At 55.9% G+C, this 16,914-nt stretch overlaps 6 protein-coding genes across 6 annotated transcripts; 3 read left to right on the top strand and 3 right to left on the bottom strand.

The window, feature by feature from the left end:
- Positions 1-7,294: 7,294 nt before the first annotated feature.
- Positions 7,295-8,755, top strand: F5Z01DRAFT_34081 (uncharacterized protein). Its single transcript, XM_046259207.1, has 2 exons — positions 7,295-7,884; positions 7,941-8,755. Exons 1-2 carry the CDS (start codon positions 7,733-7,735, stop codon positions 8,452-8,454), a joined length of 666 nt encoding a protein of 221 aa, XP_046123209.1. The 5' UTR covers positions 7,295-7,732; the 3' UTR covers positions 8,455-8,755.
- Positions 8,655-10,167, top strand: F5Z01DRAFT_34121 (ubiquitin-conjugating enzyme/RWD-like protein). Its single transcript, XM_046259209.1, has 4 exons — positions 8,655-8,916; positions 8,972-9,066; positions 9,127-9,893; positions 9,939-10,167. The coding sequence occupies exons 1-4, from the start codon at positions 8,855-8,857 to the stop codon at positions 10,017-10,019; spliced, it is 1,005 nt and encodes a 334-aa protein (XP_046123208.1). The 5' UTR covers positions 8,655-8,854; the 3' UTR covers positions 10,020-10,167.
- A 539-nt stretch (positions 10,168-10,706) lies between these two features.
- F5Z01DRAFT_746602 (uncharacterized protein) lies at positions 10,707-12,503 on the top strand (the record flags this gene model as incomplete). Its single annotated transcript, XM_046266956.1, has 4 exons — positions 10,707-10,986; positions 11,044-11,484; positions 11,536-11,638; positions 11,684-12,503. 4 exons carry the CDS (start codon positions 10,707-10,709, stop codon positions 12,462-12,464), a joined length of 1,605 nt encoding a protein of 534 aa, XP_046123207.1. The 3' UTR covers positions 12,465-12,503.
- On the bottom strand, positions 12,504-13,636 carry F5Z01DRAFT_642756 (ribokinase). The gene is made up of 2 exons (XM_046262667.1): positions 13,614-13,636; positions 12,504-13,559 (listed from the first exon to the last, which is right to left on the bottom strand). Exon 2 carries the CDS (start codon positions 13,502-13,504, stop codon positions 12,560-12,562), a length of 945 nt encoding a protein of 314 aa, XP_046123206.1. The 5' UTR covers positions 13,505-13,559; positions 13,614-13,636; the 3' UTR covers positions 12,504-12,559.
- A 467-nt stretch (positions 13,637-14,103) lies between these two features.
- Positions 14,104-15,248, bottom strand: F5Z01DRAFT_34027 (dihydrofolate reductase-like domain-containing protein). Its single transcript, XM_046259203.1, has one exon. It carries the CDS (start codon positions 15,063-15,065, stop codon positions 14,253-14,255), a length of 813 nt encoding a protein of 270 aa, XP_046123205.1. The 5' UTR covers positions 15,066-15,248; the 3' UTR covers positions 14,104-14,252.
- On the bottom strand, positions 15,131-16,844 carry F5Z01DRAFT_34271 (GRF zinc finger domain-containing protein). The gene is made up of 2 exons (XM_046259212.1): positions 16,095-16,844; positions 15,131-16,044 (listed from the first exon to the last, which is right to left on the bottom strand). The coding sequence occupies exons 1-2, from the start codon at positions 16,671-16,673 to the stop codon at positions 15,331-15,333; spliced, it is 1,293 nt and encodes a 430-aa protein (XP_046123204.1). The 5' UTR covers positions 16,674-16,844; the 3' UTR covers positions 15,131-15,330.
- Between the last annotated feature and the right edge of the window lie 70 nt (positions 16,845-16,914).

The following is a 16,914-nucleotide window of genomic DNA, read 5'->3' as shown; positions in this document are numbered from 1 at the left end:
TAACTAATAGTAATTGACCGCATCGCACGGAGTACTGGTGAATAGGATCCGTCCGCAGAGGGCGGTCGTCACACAACAGGAGAGGTGGGTGCCACGCGCGCATCAAAATGCACAATGTACGCTGGCATGTGGCATTTCGCTTTCCTGACCGGCTGCACTGCGGCAACCAACGGCTGCCGCTGCCGCTGCATCAACAAACGCTTGGATTGCTGCTGGTTGCCTTGTTGTTATTCATGTTGTCCTGCTCATCGTAAAGTGCTTCACACTTGTTACAGCCTCGTTGGTGAACAGCAGCACCATCGCCAAGGCAAGGTAACCCGCCCGACAAGTCTCATGAGAGACCATCATGGCAGAAGGAAGCAGCTCCATCCCGATCAAGTATACACCCTCATCGCCATGTCTTTTCTTGCTTTGCTTTCTTGATTCTTCTCGCCGATTAATTAGGCCGGCAGCACCAAAGTCAAAAAGAAAGGGCTCTGCAAAGGCGCCGCCTCGAATCGAATCATTGGCGGGGCTTGAGCAGCGAAGCGCGCCTCGATCAAGCAGGGCGTGAGAAAACTGGTAGGCAAGGGCCAAGGTACCTCCACAGGTACATACTTGGCTGGGACCGACGACCGCGGGCTCCATACGGCCGGGCCAAGGTTCCACGGCCGGCGTGCATCTGCGCCAGCGCTCTGGTCGCCGTGGTCGCCGGTACGTATCCAAAAGCTAAGAGCGCGGATCTGCAGAGAACAGGGCTAGAAAACGGTCCACACCAATCACATGGACGCGAGCGTTGAAATTCAGCCAGAAGGGGGCGTCCAAGCAAGGGAGGGCGTGGGTGCCAGCCAGCTGTCAGTCGTCGTGTGGCTGTCCCGCCCGCCTGCTTGTCCTGGCAGCGGTCTGTCGGGACTCTGGAATCGCCCTGTCTGTCTGTCTGTCTGTCTGTCCGTCTGTCCGTCTGTTTGTTGTTTGCCTGCCTGCCGCCAGCCCAGTACAGCATTTTCAGGCATCATGCATACATATACACACGCGCGCACCACGCACGATATTGCACATTGCATGGCAGCTGTGCATCGTATCTGGCAGCAGCAACAGGGTGACTCGGTGAGATCATCACTCGAAAATAGTCATCGACGGCTGGCTGCATCCGCGGACTCTTCCCCGTCCGTCTGTCGGCGCCTGAGAGTCCTGAGTCCCTGACCGCGTGGTCACAGAGTGATTGCCTCTACGTACATTCGCCAACGCTGTGCGACACTCCACTCTGTGACATTTCGGACCTTCCGCGAGCCTGATGCTCTTGTCAATCGTCGCACTCCTGCGAACCGGGGCAGAGCAGGTCGGTCAAGGCATTTCCCGCATCACATGCTGTATCGTCACTTTGTCGGATGTCCATGTTGATTAGCCGGCCCGCGTAAATGATGTGCCATGGCTGCTGTGCCACAAAACAAGAGCACCGCATGGTTCGCAAAGGTTGGCTTTCGTCATCGGTACTCGGGGCCACTCCAGCTGCTAGCCGCTTGCCTGCTTTCATCCACAGGCCGGAAAGCAAAAGCAGCATCTTGGTACGTCTTATGCATGGAGCCAGCTGCGGAGAACTGCTGAATGTCTCACGCCAGCTCAGCACGCAAGCATGAGCTGTAAGCACAAGCTAAACAGCATTTTTTGGCCGCGACCTAGTTACTACGTATGTAGTTGGGTATCTGGCAACCGAGTCGTCGTCATGGTGGTGTGTCGCGGCGTGCGATCAGGCTGATCTGCTGATCTGCTGACACGATCGACTCATAGAAGCGGTGTGTGTATGACTGCAGACAGACGTCGTGCCACGAGTTTCCACGACCGTTTGAGCCAGTCATCGCAAACAAATTTTTAACGAGCTGGACTTTGAAACAGGCGTCTGCTTTCGAGAATTGCACATGGAGCGGGGTTATATTAAAGGATGAATCCGCCTACCCATGTCATCTGGGCAAGAGGGTCCATCATCATCCATGGTGTCGGTGTAAGTCGCAGACTCGCAGCGCGCAGCCCAACAACGGCTCGCAACAACCGTCGTGGCATCATCTTTCAGGCCTTGCTTTTGCTGTAATTTGTCATACCAACTTCGGGCTGTCGCGCGCTGGCGCCGACCAGAACTGCCAACATAAATGGAGTTGTTGCTCCACACATGCAAGGCGCCTGCCGGACGGGAGCCAGATCTGAAGATGCGGCGTCGCCTGGATAGGCTGCAGGCATGAGGTTGAAAAAGGGGCTGACTGGCTTCGACAGCCATCAGCATCCGGTAAGTCAGCCTTCACTGCCTTGGTGGCAAGAATCACATAACCCCCCGTGAGAGATGGCTGTCGACTGTGCATAGTGAACGCATCGATGATGAAGCGTTCGTAGACCGGCGGGATAAGTCCGCCTCGTTGATCTTGATCTTTCACACCTAATATAGCGTCCGAGTTGCCTGTCTCGACGAGTTCTCGCGGCGTCTCAGTACGCTGCTGATATACATATATATAGACCGACTCTCGCATTTGGCAACCAAGCTGGTTATGTGGCATCGCGACCGGCCTTTTGACGTTCCATGAGCCGTCTGATCGAATCTCACCTCAGATAATAAGAGCTCGTTGGTAACGTGACCAAGTCGCACCTTGTCCCAGGTTGCGGGATGTGGGCGAACACGCAACAGAGCAACGAAACGACACAGCGATGTAACACAACAGCCACGTGATGGCATTCTTCTGAGAACCCGATGAGGAAGAGGTTGCGTCTCTTTGCGTCAGGGACGGGCCAGCATCCCACCGTCGACGATCCAACAGTGACTGGCCTGAAAAATCCTCTTGCGAGCTGAACAGCGGATCCTTCCTCTTGGTACGATTCCATGCGGGTCATGCTGCGAGGGCCGCAGGACCCCGCGATCTGCGCGCGCTCAGACACACCTCTTGACAAGTCGCATGCGTCGCGGAAGAAGACCGGCAGGCATCGTAATTATGGAGGTTCGCGGGATTGACGATATACGTAGTTTCGCAACATTCCTGCAACCTCGGAAGCCTATGCGGTCAGGACTCAGGAGACGGACCACCTCCGTATCCATCACCAGTCACATTGTCTAGCGTGATTGGCAATTTGCAATTTGGCAACGACGCGGAGCAAGTCCGGACGGGCCATTTCGAGCTTCGACGACGCCACTCGAGTCGCCCAAAATTGCCTTTTCAGGTGATGTCGTCATTGCACAAGGCGGTTGGGGATCTGGAAGAGTGAACTGTGAGACTGGGCCCCTTTTGGCTGAGTCTGGACTTGGCAGGAAACGAGGGTTTCATCGTAAAACACGAGTCGCGGGCTCGCGAGTCGCACCTGGGTGACGGGTTTGCCGGGGATGTGGCCGGACAGCCCGGGGCAATAATAAGGAAGAGCTGCAATGTGATTAATAGCAAGTACAGTCCTTTTATTATTTGCTGGCAGGGAACGTGACATTGGCTCGCCAGCCCAGCCTTTGAACGCTTGAACGGTTCCGACAATCAATGTCGTGGTGGACGCAATTTCTTGCCCAAGCTGCAAGCTGAACTCGCTGATTTGACCGCAACCGGTGACGCGGCTCCTTGAACCATAGCTCGAGCATTTGCTCTTTGCGCCCGCTGGCCAGACTTTCCTTTGATTAGGCGAAGGACGTGAGGCCCGAGGGCGAGAAGCAATTAATTTGGTAAATTGGAGCCCGAGTCGCCCCGCCCACCATCACCCCTCTGGACCCTAGCTTGAGGCCAGGGGGAAAAGCCGACTGGCTGGAGGGCAGGCATGTTTCGCTGCCGAGTGGAGGGGCTAGGAGGGCAGACGGTTCTCCCGGCTCTCCGCTTGGGCAGAAAAGGAAATGTGCCAGGGGCAGAACATCCACAGTCCACGAGGCCCGCAGTACGACTGCGTACTTAATTAGCAGTACATGGTCGGTACCTGGCCGGTGGCTGCCCCAGCCGAGTGGCTTCCAAGAGGCTGGTTCGGTGCAGCTGTCAAACCAGGCCCAACGTGGCCGCATCGGTCATAATGGACAGTGCCGGCCGGCCCCAGGGGGAACCAAGCTGTCGGGTCCGTCCTCCTCCAAACAGTACAGGTGTCGGATTACCCTATTCAGAGTTCAAGGGACGTGAGAACATGTTCCAACCATGGCCTGCCAAGCTGTAGAAAGAGTCCAAGTCGGCGTTACACGGTACGACACATTGAATTTTGACTTCCGCTTTGTTTGATCTTTCATGCTGGTTTGCAGGGGAGGGAGGGTATGATAAGCCAGAGACGTACCCGGATCATTGGCGCGCTTGTTTGGTCGTGGGATGATCCCCTAGCGACGAGCCAGTTTGTAGATCACCGTCTTAAGTGATGCTGACACTGACTGTGTTTTTCTTGCTTGATACCCTGGCCGAGCTCCTTCTGGTGTATTAGGCTTCTGCCGCTCTGTCAGCCCAACAAGTGGCCAGGCGGGACGTTTCGAGATCGACGGTCGAGCTGCACCTTTGGCAAGGGATTTAACTTTATTAGCTAAAATCGTTCACGGGGAGACCCTCCAAGTCATCCGGTTGGGCCTGGGCACCTGCACGACATTTCGCCGGAATTCTGGGCACCAGTGGTTGCGTTTCTCGTTGGGTCTTGTTCGTCATGGTTTTTGTTAAGGTCAAGGGTGGTGATCGGGTGGTTTGTGCGTGCGTGCGCGCTCGTGACTCCAGTTGTGAGTGTGTGAGAGGCGGAAGGCGACGGACGGCGCCTGCCTGCTGCACCTTTGGCGGTTCGGGGAATCTCACAGACAATCCGCTCCAATCATGTCAGAGAAGGAGGCGCGTAGTGCAGTTCTGGCTCCACCGGGGAAAGAACGCCGAGCTAGTCTAGTACCTTACCAACTTGAAGTTACCAGAACTTCTAAAAATTCTCCGTAGTAACTCGACAAAAAGACAAAAAAGAAAAGAAAAAGATGGCCTGAGAGTTCATTATCCACATCACGCTGCATTGCGGTTTATTAATACGTACTGGCGATTTCCACGGAACAAATCCGTAGCGCGAGACAGACCATCCCAATCGCTCGAACCCAACAACTACGGTTTACTATGGTACTATACTCACCAAGTTATAATATGACTGGGCATGTAAGATCCAAGTTGTACCCTAAGGTAGGTACAAACCAAGGTACTTGGGCCTGGTAGGTGACTTTGGAGCAGCTCAATTGACCGGCTTTCGAAACTGTGTTCTGCACGTCTGGGCCGGAGCTTCGCCCACCCACTTTGAGCGAGAGAACTGCGAGTAGATCTGTGACATCCAACTTGGAAGATCGCCCGCTCAACTCGAGGCATTGTTGCGTGTGAAAGCTGGCATGCACATCGCCGGTTCCTCACACGAGACTTCTCCTTGGCGCCGGTTGGTGTGCTGGTCCGATGCGCCTGGGTCATTTGGCATCACGCAGAACATTGTCGATGCAATGTGATACCAATCAGGACGTTCAACCCGACTAGGAGCCCAGTTCAGCAGTTGCGCTCTCAATTCGATGCACATGCAGGCTTCTTCTTCTACGCCTTGGCGACAGCACGCCGTCTAGCGCCTCGGTTTGCCGCATATTGTTCTTGGCAAGCCTGGTTCTTATTATTACTGTTCCCAGCACTCGTGGAATGCGAGCGTGGCTACGGTCACTGGAAACGCAGATTGTCACAGGGCATGACTGCCTTGGACTCGGCGGCTTATGGCGAAGCCTATATCGAACCCTCCGAGACAACTAGTGGCGGCATTCGCAAATCGCAACGTCGGCCCAGATACAGACATTGACGAGAGTCAGCGATGCGCATCAAGGATGAGGGGGGAGCGTATCCGTCTATGTCGTTGACATGGTGGTGATGTACGCAACAATTTGGAATCAACTATCAAGGCGGCAGCCTGCGGCGCGCGACGCCTGTCGACGCAGGGCCTGGCTAGGAGACGATCGCCCGCGTGCATTGGTCTGGACGGATGATGCGAACGCGGTCAAGATTTATGAAGCTGCGTTGCTATCTTGAGTTCTCGGTCAACAGGGATTGGCAAGCCACAGCAAATCACCATCGCCGCCGCATTGCGGCACAGAGTCCGCACCCTTGTTCGGCTGGCGAGGTGGTCACCCGCCTCGCTCATCACGGGTACTTGCAGTTCTTCCTCGGAGCCGCACTGAATTTCTGCAACCCAGAGACTCGACATATCTCAAGCGGACCGGGGAGGCACAGCAATGTGAAAGGCGAGATATGATACGTGCGGCCCCAAGGGTCGAGAGGAACGGAGTATTGACCTCTAGTGGGACGATATGCCTGGGCCCTGAACTAGGGGAACGGCCGGGGCATGAAGCGCGTGCGTGCTTCGTCAGATCTCACCGAGCGTGCGCCCGTCCACTTGCCGCCTGTGACCATGCCTCACGTTCTCGTTGGTGGAGGGCAATGCAGCAAGAGCAACTAGTTACTAGACTCGAATGCACCGCCCAAGGCTCCCACTTGGCGACGCCAGATACCGATCGCGCTAAGCCTGCGAAGATAAAATGATGGCATGGGGCACTGTTCTGCGAACATCTGCCGCTCGTAGGCAGCTATGATTGATCATCGACGAGCAGTACCGGGCGCTCGATCTTCATGCTAAGACTGGCGGTGACATCTTGTGGCCGACAAGTGTACAGACTGGAGCTACTGCACCTGGACTGCCTGGGAATTGGAGGACGTCCTGTTTGCCTCAACAAGACAGCCTTGAGGTCTGGAAGACACTGCGAACGCCATGCATACCACCCCTGGAGCCAGCTTCCCCGGTGTGGCACAGTGGCATCATGTGCAACGGGAGAGCCGATGAACCTGTCTTGGCCATTTGTTTGCGTCACACAAAGTCCATGCCTCGCCGCCATGTAATGATTGCTGGTCTGGCCCCTGTGACACTTTGGTTGGAGAGGCAGGGATGGCTGCAACCAGCATCAGTTGAGGCTGAGGCAACCCTCATTACCTCGGACTTACCTGAGTGGCCGTAAGCGAAGTGACCAACCCTTGCCAGTAGGTTCAGAGGCCCTTGAGCAATGAGCTGTTCATTAATGGCAAGATTAGTCGAGCAAGTCGCGGGCTCGCGGGGTTCGACTCTGCCCAGTGCCGACAGTACCGCGCTGCAACCCCATGTCCCAGGGGTGATCATGATGTTGGCGACGGCATTTGGTGCATTGGTTGGCTCCGCTGTGACGACCAGGGACCGCGGTTGATAGAGACTGGACGCACCTGTCTTGCTTAGCGCGTGAGGGTTTCGTTGCTGTCCTCGTCCTCGAGCGTAAATTCAAGCGCGCAGCAGGGGGCGGCTGGAGTCTGGACTCGATTTTGATAACTTGATGAATGATGTCTCAAAGGATAGGGCTGGGCCGCATGCAAGCCTCTGCAATGCACCATGCGCAACGTGAGATTTTAGCTTGTCACTGGCAAGGGCCTGCGAATTTTTGAACGGCATTGATCGGCTCTGGGTTCAGCATCAGTCTGTGTCGGGTTTGTAACTTCGTAGTTCATGAAGATTACCTGGTACATGTATGGGTGTGGCTGAAGGTAATTGGTTGTGGCTTGCTACTGGTCAGCCACAACAATCTTACCTGACGACGTGGGTTCGACTCCAATCGTTGCCGCACGCCACAAAGCCTACAGCTCCGTTTTGAGCAGCTCGTACATGTCCTACATGCAACCTTGAACAAGAAGCACACGCCCTGAACGTCCGACGATCTACTCCATCTCACACGAAACTCCTCACCGCCACTGCAGCCGCAGCGATGGCCGGCAAAAAGGGCGAAAACAGCAAGAAGGTGGCCGGCAACGCAAAGAAGGCAGAGGCAGCGGCACAGAAAGCTGCCGCCGAGAACGCAAAGGCTGAAGCCGCCGAGTCAGCCGAATGGTCCAAGGGTGCCAAGGGCGCCGGGAAAAAGTGAGAGACACTGCACGGGCCAGCGGATCATCATCTTTGCTGACGCATCGCTACAGGGAAGCGGAAGCGGCTAAGAAGGAAGAGGCTGCCCGCAAAAAGGCCGAGAAGGAGGCGCTGCTCAAGGAAGAGGAGGCCAACACCCCCGGACGAAACGAACCGAAGAAGACCAAGGCGCCCGTTAAGAAGTCGCGCGGTCTTGATCTCGGACAGCTCGACGACAATGGCAACGGCACGGCTTCGGCGCTGAACGCCACGGGCATCGACAACGCCCTGGATGCGCTGTCCCTCACCGCAGCGAACGACGATGGCAAGGTCGACAAGCATCCCGAACGACGATACCCCGCCGCGTACGCCAAGTACGAGGAGCGCAGGCTGGCAGAGATGAAGGCGGACGGCAGCGGAACGGGTCTGCGCCTTGACCAGCGCAAGACACGCATCAGGAAGGAATTCGACAAGCACCCCGACAACCCCTTCAACCAAGTCACTGCAGCGTACAATGCCAAACGGTCAGATATAGACGAAATCAAGCAGGCGGAGAGGGACAAGATCGAGAAGCGCCTTGGAAAATGATCGGGTTGGCTCAAGTTTGACATGACCATGACGATTCAACGAGGGGTATGATATAGAAACGCATGGTGAGACTGGAATTGCGTAGCCAGGATATAAAGAAAAGGCCCTATATATCGATCGCGTCCTTCATCCCTTGAAGATAGTCACAAGGAACATCTAATAGCCAAATGCTTCTTTCGATGCCGCTTCTTGAACACCGTCGACCTTCGAGGAACCCCGCCAAATGCCCCGCGATGTCTTGGCGCCATCATTGCTCGGCAGAACCACACACCGCCTTGCCCTGACCGCCGAGTTCAGGTTAGCTCGCAGATCACTCTAAGGTATCTAGCCGGAGCTCACCTGTGTCTTATTGTTGACTTTGATCCAACATAACGGGGTGAGCGTCGATCGCCTGGATAAGATGGTGCCTCTTTCCATGGGAAGCCTGCCGTCGGTGCGTCGGCAGCATCTTCTATCAGAGTTGTAAGATCATCCATATCAAATTAGGGAATAGCTTCACTAACGGTATGGTATGAAGTGCGGGCCTGAAGCAAGCCTGCCCCGAAGGGGTGTATGTCAGCCTCACACCAGGCGATCCTACTCTATGGTCGGCCGTGCTCTTTGTGCGCGACGGTACAGGCATTGTCCAATCCACGAGTAGCTTGCGGATACAGCACTGACGGAGATCCCAAGGCCCTTACGCACCTGCTGTCCTGCGGTTCCACATCTCATTCCCCAGCTCATATCCAAACTTGCCGCCCGTCGTCACGTTCTCATCCGACATATTCCATCCCCTTATTACGCCCCTGACGACATACATGTACTCGACTGATGTACACGAAGGTGGTACAGCAAGCGCTACTGATGATGAGAGGTTACCACCAGGGGGATTCAGCTTGCGCCACGGCTTCCCGCACTGGTTTGGACGTGGCAATCGTAACGGGCCGACGGAAGATCAGAAGATCCATGAGAAGCAGATGCTGGCAACGCCAAAGCCGGTTGGGCACGCCACAATGATCACGCCCGAGTCAGCAGGGAAGGCAGCGGCCGCCAGCTACACGAAGACGAGTACCAGCCATGTGTCAGCTTATGACATCTTGAAGTACATCCGTGGTACGTTTGATGACGAGGAGTTGCTAGACGCTGTGCCGTTGGAGGCAGCTGGCAATCCTGGTGCATGGCACGCGTGGCGTACCCATCGTCGGAAACTGGGTAAGATCCGTGACGAGCCCGTGCAAGACCAGGATGGAGCGGATGCCGCTGCTAGTAGCACCATCGAGGAAGACATCCCAGCGTCCGCTTCTGATCAAGACCCAAAGGCAAGATCGCAGAGTACGGTACGCAAGCCCGGGGAGTGGAACTGGGAGGGGGTCTGGGAAGATCGCGTTAGGAAAGGCGTCCAAGCCAGTCTCTCTGAGTCCGTGTTGTACGGAGGGGCTACAGCACTCCCCGATGAGCTCGTGAGTAGGGCCTCATTCTTCTGTGAATCACTGCTGATCATTCAGATCAAATTCTTGCCTCTGGAGGAGAGCGAAGTAGATTCTGTGAAAGAGAATATTCGCCGCACTCTTGGGGCCTCAACCTAAGACACTCTACCATACCACGATACAGTCAACAGCTGTCTACTAGTAGGGTACTAAATTGCCTCGGGTGCATGGGCTGTTTGAAGTTCCTTCCACCTGGCCGAACTGCTCTTTCCACTTCCTTTCCGGGGTTTCACTTGCCTCGGAATTCTAGGTCTGTTGCACTCATCCTTCCTTCATAATCCGCCTTACTTGCCGGGCTCGAGACTGGTCTCCCTGGTTTCTCTCCTGATACAAATGGCTGGAGGATCACTGAGAAACACGGAGTCTTGCCCCTTTCTGATACTAAGCACTCCCAATGTTTGAATTTCTACACAACCTTTGTCCCAGCGTGGACTGCCCAGAGTTACCTTCTTGCTGTCTCTGTCAACCAGAGACGAGAAAAAATCCTTGCATAGTCATTTCTGCAGTCACTATTGTCGCTTGCGTCTTCATACTCACGGCAGCTCTCGCGGCACCACAAGTTCTACCCGTATACAAGTGTTCCATGCGCGCTGAAAGGAGTACTGCATTGCCAGTGATCACACCACAGCGTCAGGAGAGTCTAGAACCAAGGGATAGGCCCTTGACTCGTCGAGATTCGTGGGGAAGCCTCACGAGCTGTGACTCTCCAATAGCACGAGGCCGCCGGCACCCAATACCTCACGTCCATATTCCAGAGCCAGATACGCCACTCAGCTATTCGGCGGTATGGCGTCCACCACGAACGAATCACCTCGCGTGGACTTTCAGCAGCGATGGCAACCCGACGAACCTCGACCCTTACACATCGTCAAACGGAATAGCAGTGCCACCTCTGCAAAGCATACCTGCACAACAAGCAACTCGAACATGGAGGGAAATGCCAAAGCGGATGCGACAGACGAACCGGACCTGGCCATCGTGAAAAGGAGAAGTGGCAAAGCTCGGCCTGCGGAGGTCTTGAAGGACGAAGACGTATTCTCCAACGCCGACATGGATCTTGAGCCCGGTGCGCCAAGCGTTTCATGGGGCAGTTAGGGGCCACTGTCGCGTAGGCATGGTATAGCCGGGGCGCAGAGTCTGAGAGTGAGGAAGACACGCGCGAGCGAGCCTTGCGTCGGTGGAAGATCAACAGCACAAACCTGTGCCGCGTCTACCCTTGCGTCATATCGCCAAAGCAGAGGCGAGATTCCCTTTCCCTGGGTCCGATCGCCACAAAACCATGAGACTACACGAAATTCGGTACCTGCTTGGCAACAGCCGCATCGTCAAGGATCTTCGCTCAGCGGTTATACCCGTAGAGAGTCTTGTGTTCTGTGTCCACAAGTCGAAGTCACTACAGAGTGCGCGTCGCTTGATTATGACCAAAAACAGCTATGGATTTGTGTGGAGGTACTTGGTAAATTGGCCAGAGTGTCGGGGCGATCCTCGTCCAACAGCACGAGCAGCACCAACAAGGACAACACCGGCGGTGTTCTGACCGGCTGCTTTATTGATCATGAACTGGGTACATACCCTCAAAGAGGCCATTTCGGAGGGAGTGACTGACATGTTGCAGACCGCTTCTTCGATCATGGCTGTTTGTATGACCTCACTGTAGACGTTCTACCAGTGCAAGACACATCGATATTACAAGTCATTACGGAGCAGAGCTTTCCCACGTATGTGAAGAATGAAATTGCGTGGAAGTGTCTAATTATCTGCAGCACCATTTATGCAGGATCCAGCGTGCTGTTGTTGGCTCACATTGCAATTGCTCACGAGCTTCCGCCGGCTAGTCATGGCCAGCACATACGCCAGAAGTCTAATGAACTTATCGAGGATCTCGAAATGAAGTTAGGAGCCTTGCAGCTTGCCTACGCAAAGATCAGGGTATCGTTTGCGCACTCTGCGTTTCCAGCATTCGACCAAACAGAGTCTGTGGGCGGCATATCGGCCATGAGCAGCAGAATGGAGACCGTCGCCACGGCCAAACTTAGACGGTACGATGCCTTGTCTCCATGGTCACCTCGTCCAGCGCCTGCGCCCGATCTTCTCTCTCCTTTGGTTAAGAAGCACTGGGGTCCAAACAAGGCAAGGGATGTGATGCAACAGGTTTCGGCGGGGAGATCCGCGCCGGCTGGGCATGGGCAAGCTGGAGCTTTGTCCTACAACATACAGTCACAACAGCGATCGGCTAGCCCTGTTCAGATGCGCCACGCGCCTCCCGCTATCCCACACAGACAGACAAGCTTGCGAGGAGATGCTACGTTCAGCTCCCATCGTTCGCGGGGTACAAGGAGCGTGGTACCTCGAGCGAGCCACGGAGAGAGTCCGCGGCGATCGGGACAGTCAGAAGCTGGATCCGTGGCAGACCAAGGCTTGTTCCTGCCCACACTTGCAGATTTCGGATTGATAGGTCGGGTGACCACTAGATCACCCTGCAAAACAAGCGTCAGGTCAAAGAAAGCAGATGCAGGGCGGTGGAGTTGGGCCAGCTGGTTTTAGCCTGGGAGCAGGTACCATCCGAGACATGATAACAGAAGATAACTTGAAGTGTTTAACTTGGCTTGCGCTTTTTGACTATCAGTATGTTCCTGTGACTACTCTAGCTCATCCTTCCAAGGAATAGACACTTGGGCGCCTCTCTTGGCAACTGTCTTGGCTGCTGCAATATTGGCATTCCTGACGGCCGTCTCAATGTCGAAGCCTTCCTGCACCACAGCCAAGGCGTACGACCCAGCAAAGGTGTCACCTGCCGCCGTTGTGTCCACGACGGTCGTCTTGAGCGCGGGAACCAGGGCGCGCTGACCAGCCTTGGTCACATAGTAGACGCCCCGCCCGCCCAGGGTGATGATCACATTCTGAACACCCCTTTGGATGAACAGGTTGCCTGCGGCCTCCAGGCCTGCATCCGACTCCAGCTCAGACTCGGAGACACCCGAGAGAAGGGCGGCCTCGGTCTCGTTGACGAGGAGATGGGCCAGACCATCGTAGGCGGAGGCAGGGAGCTCGACAGCGGGCGCAGGGTTAAGAAGAACGGGGACGCCGGCTTTCTTTGCGGCGTCCAGGGCTTGCAGGACCGTCGGGAGGGGGATCTCCAGCTGCATGATGAGGAGATCCGGTCGTGGCTCGGGGAGGCTCGCAAACTGTTCCGGCTGGAGGGAGTAGTTGGCCTCGGGGGAGAACATGATGCGGTTCTGGCCGGTGGGCTCGTCGACGACGATGACGGCCACGCCCGTCTTGGCGCCCTCCAGCTGGGCGACGCCCGCCACATCGACGCCATAGGAGGTGAGAGAGTCTGTGAGGATGGGGCCAAAGGCGTCGCGGCCGACGGCGCCGATCATGGAGACGTGGGCAGACGGGTTGGCGAGCGTGGACGTGCGGGAGAGCTTGGCGCAGGCGACGGCCTGGTTGGCGCCTTTGCCGCCGGGCGAGGTGTTGAAGTGGTTGGCCGTGAGAGTCTCACCGGGGAGGGGATGGTGAGGGACGTAGGATACTACGTCGATGTTGAGGGAGCCGAGGACTGTGATGCGTGGGAGGGCCATGGTGTCGGTTGCGGGAGGACGTGAACTGTCTTATACTGTATGCCTGGGCAATCTACTATGTGAGAATGAGAGATCTGAGTGAGAAAGGCAGATCGAGGTGAGCCCGTACAAGTGTCGAGTTGCCTGGCTGGAGAGTATCTGATAGTTTCCTCGGTGGCTGTGAAGATGAGCGAGTCGTGGTGCACTGATAATTAATTACGTCGACGCTGTGAGATGGAGTTGCAAAGCTGTGGTCCGTCACTCGGCCTCAAGCGGGTCTCGTGGATGCTCCACCAAGACATTACATATCGTGATGCGACTCGGGGACGACGGCCTTTTGCCCGAGCATGGTGGCACTGTGCTCTCTGGTGTGAAAGACGCATCAAATACAGTGTCAACACAGTGCCGGTACATTGCCGAGCATACCAGCGCTGCCCTAGCTCTGGTTCCACAACAGTGACCACTTTGCATGGGCAGCAACGTAGAGTTGACAATTCCATGCGCGCACAGTATCCGCGGTCAATCCGGACAATTCCCCTCGTCGTGACTTGCGAACAGCAATACCATGGGTTTGTACAGAAGTGCTTCCCTCGTGACGTAGATGAGCACTCGGCGTAGGGCTTGAAGCCGAAACAGGAGTCCCTATATGTTGGGCATGAGGAAGATGCTGCCACTGCCAGACATCCTGGACCTAGAATAGCCTAGGAAAGCCTTCAATCAGTGCAGCGATCACACCAAGATTCCACTGCACCAATGGCTCAGAGACGTTTCAACGGTTAAAAGTGCCACAGAGTACAACGTCCTCACCAAACGAGTGCCACTTGACGCGTGATAGCCGGCCGGCTGGTACGGGTATGCCTTCCTCGTCTTGGACTCGTTCCGGTGACACGACCACGCCGCCTTGGCCGAGCCACGTGGGTGCGATGGTGACAATGACCGAGTCAATCAAGTCCTGGGCATCTGGGTGAAGCAACGTGTTGATGATGCGACCTCCACCCTCCACCATGACGCTCGTGAGCCCGTTCGCGCGCAAGACCTCCAAGATTGATGGCCAGCTGAAGCGCATCCGACCGTCAGATGAGACTGACGGTACTGGATCGACATGGATAAACCGACCGCCGTGCGCCTCGAGTACTGCCGCGCTTTCTCGAGGTACATCAGCCGGCGCGACACCCGTGAGCACAAACGGCGCGAGCCCCTGCGCAGCTCGACTCAGCTGGAGGACCTTGTCCGAGTCCGAGGGTGTCCAGCGCAGATGCGGATCAACGACGATGGGCCGGGGCTGCGACGTCGCGCCCTCGATGCGGCAGTTGAGGCCAGGGTCGTCGGCTAGCAGCGTGGAGACGCCGACTAGGATGGCGTCGTGGCGTGATCGCAGGTAATGTGTCATGGCCTTGGACTCGGGACCCGAGAGGCGCGTGCGCACGCCAGGCGCCAGTGATAGTGACGAATCGAGTGAGGTCGCAAACGTCAAAGTCACAAAGGGCTTTTGATCTGCTGGCGTCGGACCACCTGTGGTGGACGGCAAGTATGGCTCAATGGCATCCTTGCCTGGCGTGGCGAAGGTGAGCTGTTCAGACATGTTATGCTGAATGAGAGAGTCGCAACACAGTGTCAGAACACGTACTCATACGCCTATGTCGGTATAACGATGTGTGAGTTATGTGCAGTTTCGTTCGAGCTTTGTTGGTGGAGGTGTCATCGTTGAAGCTGACCGACTCCACTGGTCCGGGGATTTGATAATGAACATATTCCCGCCAAGGCCACGTGAGCACGCGGATTCGAGATGGCACACATTATTTCACAGCTTCAGCACGAATTCAGTATTGATCATGAGACCACTTAGTCTATCTTTTATTGTCTGACTTTGGATGCGCAGTTTTGAATATGGGGTTCCCGTCGTCGTCGAATTCCGCCCACTGGAAGAACGCGCACCCCTTCTTCTCCGGAATGTTACTCGCGTGACACATCCAGAAATATTTCCCAAAGTTCTCCTTCTTGCGCTGGACAACCCGGAGAACGCAGGGTACGTCGCACGTGCATCGGGGTGTGAATCGGGGGTGCATGTTGGCGCGATAATCCCTGTAGGTGATGTTGATCCTCTTGTTGCCCGAGACGGGGTGAGGATCAATCGACAACGCGGGAGAGACGCTGTGCTTCCACTCCTCCTGCATTTCTGCGTGCATCACGAGCAAAGAGTTGTGTGGCAGGTGGATGGAGACCTGGCCCTCGGCGTCTCCGTTGTCTGGTCCTTTGTCGCCATCGTCCTTTGGCAACACTCGTCGTACACGGAATTCGCGGGCGACGCCGAGCGACACGGACCCTATGACAGCTCTTGGGCCGAGGTATGTGAGTTGATCACAGTGCCACCCCACGCTTTCCTGTGGCCCGTTGTAGCAGTTGACAAAGGCAGAATTGGGGACCCAGGTCTCTGGAGATTGAAACTGGAGCTTCCGACCTCCAGGATAACGGGTCGCGATGCGGTTGGTGATCTCCCGGTTAACGGCTGCCTGTACTAGAGGCTTCACCGCGACAAGCTGAGGCGTGATCCTGCGGACGTCCTGCCTCGGTCGTCAGTACTTGGGATATAGTCGCCGTATATGACGCTTACCGTCAGCCGCGCCCCGTTGTAGTGATAGTCTGTCTTCTGTCGCTGGATCTCGTCATAGCTTTCCACAAAGAAGCTCGACGTGTGCGGACTGGAGACCACATTGTCAAAGAGCTTGAACGTGCTCTTCTCAAACGTTTCAGCTTCCTGTAGGAGTTCCCGCAGCAGCTCATTCGCAAGCTCAGGTGGCAGGAAGTTATGGATGATGGTGCAGGGCGTGTGCTCCGCCACATTCTCCGGGTCATACAGATGCAGCGTCACTCCTTTCTTCGACTTTGACTTTTTATGGACCGGAGCACCGGGCGCTGTGGAACTGGCAAACTGCCTCAAGGACCGCTGGTATCCAATTGTGCCGCTGCTCTTGCGAGGAGTTGGGGGTGCTCTGAGCGCCGCCGACGCCTCGTCGACAGATCCTTGATGTGCTATGAGAACGTCGAGCAAGACTTCTTGTTCGAGGGCCGGGTAGAGCGATGCCAAGATGGCAATCTTCACTTCGGTGGGCTCTTCCGCTTCGACATCTGAGCTGGCCCCAGCCGCTTCAGGGCTCTTCTTGCGCTTGGTGCCTCTCAAAAAAGCCTCCATGATTCGGGCCACCGGCCATGAGCCTTGCGCCTTGACCTGCAGCACGACATGGGCGTCGATAGGGATCCTTATCGTATTGCACAGAGTGGAGTGAAGCCTTGTGTCCTGGCTTTGGAGATTTGTCCAAGATGACGCGAGGAAGGTGCAAGACGCTGACGCGCGTTCACGTGACTAAATGACTCCCCTCGGTGCGTTGACAGCGTGGGGTAAGTCGACGGTGCAGATCAATCATTGGACGCTG

Source organism: Emericellopsis atlantica (genome assembly GCF_019669845.1).
Source record: "Emericellopsis atlantica unplaced genomic scaffold F5Z01scaffold_1, whole genome shotgun sequence".
Classification (NCBI taxonomy): Eukaryota; Fungi; Ascomycota; class Sordariomycetes; order Hypocreales; family Bionectriaceae; genus Emericellopsis; species Emericellopsis atlantica.
This window is presented reverse-complemented; position numbering and strand designations above follow the sequence as displayed.

Excerpts from the sequence above, each read along its gene's own strand:
- F5Z01DRAFT_34081 (XM_046259207.1), top strand. The coding sequence starts at position 7,733 with ATGGCCGGCAAAAAGGGCGAAAACAGCAAGAAGGTGGCCGGCAACGCA. Across the intron at positions 7,885-7,940 it reads GCCAAGGGCGCCGGGAAAAA|GGAAGCGGAAGCGGCTAAGA; the intron begins GTGAGAGACACT and ends GCATCGCTACAG.
- F5Z01DRAFT_34121 (XM_046259209.1), top strand. The coding sequence starts at position 8,855 with ATGGTGCCTCTTTCCATGGGAAGCCTGCCGTCGGTGCGTCGGCAGCAT. Across the intron at positions 8,917-8,971 it reads CAGCATCTTCTATCAGAGTT|TGCGGGCCTGAAGCAAGCCT; the intron begins GTAAGATCATCC and ends TATGGTATGAAG. Across the intron at positions 9,067-9,126 it reads CGTGCTCTTTGTGCGCGACG|GCCCTTACGCACCTGCTGTC; the intron begins GTACAGGCATTG and ends GGAGATCCCAAG.
- F5Z01DRAFT_642756 (XM_046262667.1), bottom strand. The coding sequence starts at position 13,504 with ATGGCCCTCCCACGCATCACAGTCCTCGGCTCCCTCAACATCGACGTA.
- F5Z01DRAFT_34027 (XM_046259203.1), bottom strand. The coding sequence starts at position 15,065 with ATGTCTGAACAGCTCACCTTCGCCACGCCAGGCAAGGATGCCATTGAG.
- F5Z01DRAFT_34271 (XM_046259212.1), bottom strand. The coding sequence starts at position 16,673 with ATGGAGGCTTTTTTGAGAGGCACCAAGCGCAAGAAGAGCCCTGAAGCG. Across the intron at positions 16,045-16,094 it reads ACAACGGGGCGCGGCTGACG|GACGTCCGCAGGATCACGCC; the intron begins GTAAGCGTCATA and ends CGACCGAGGCAG.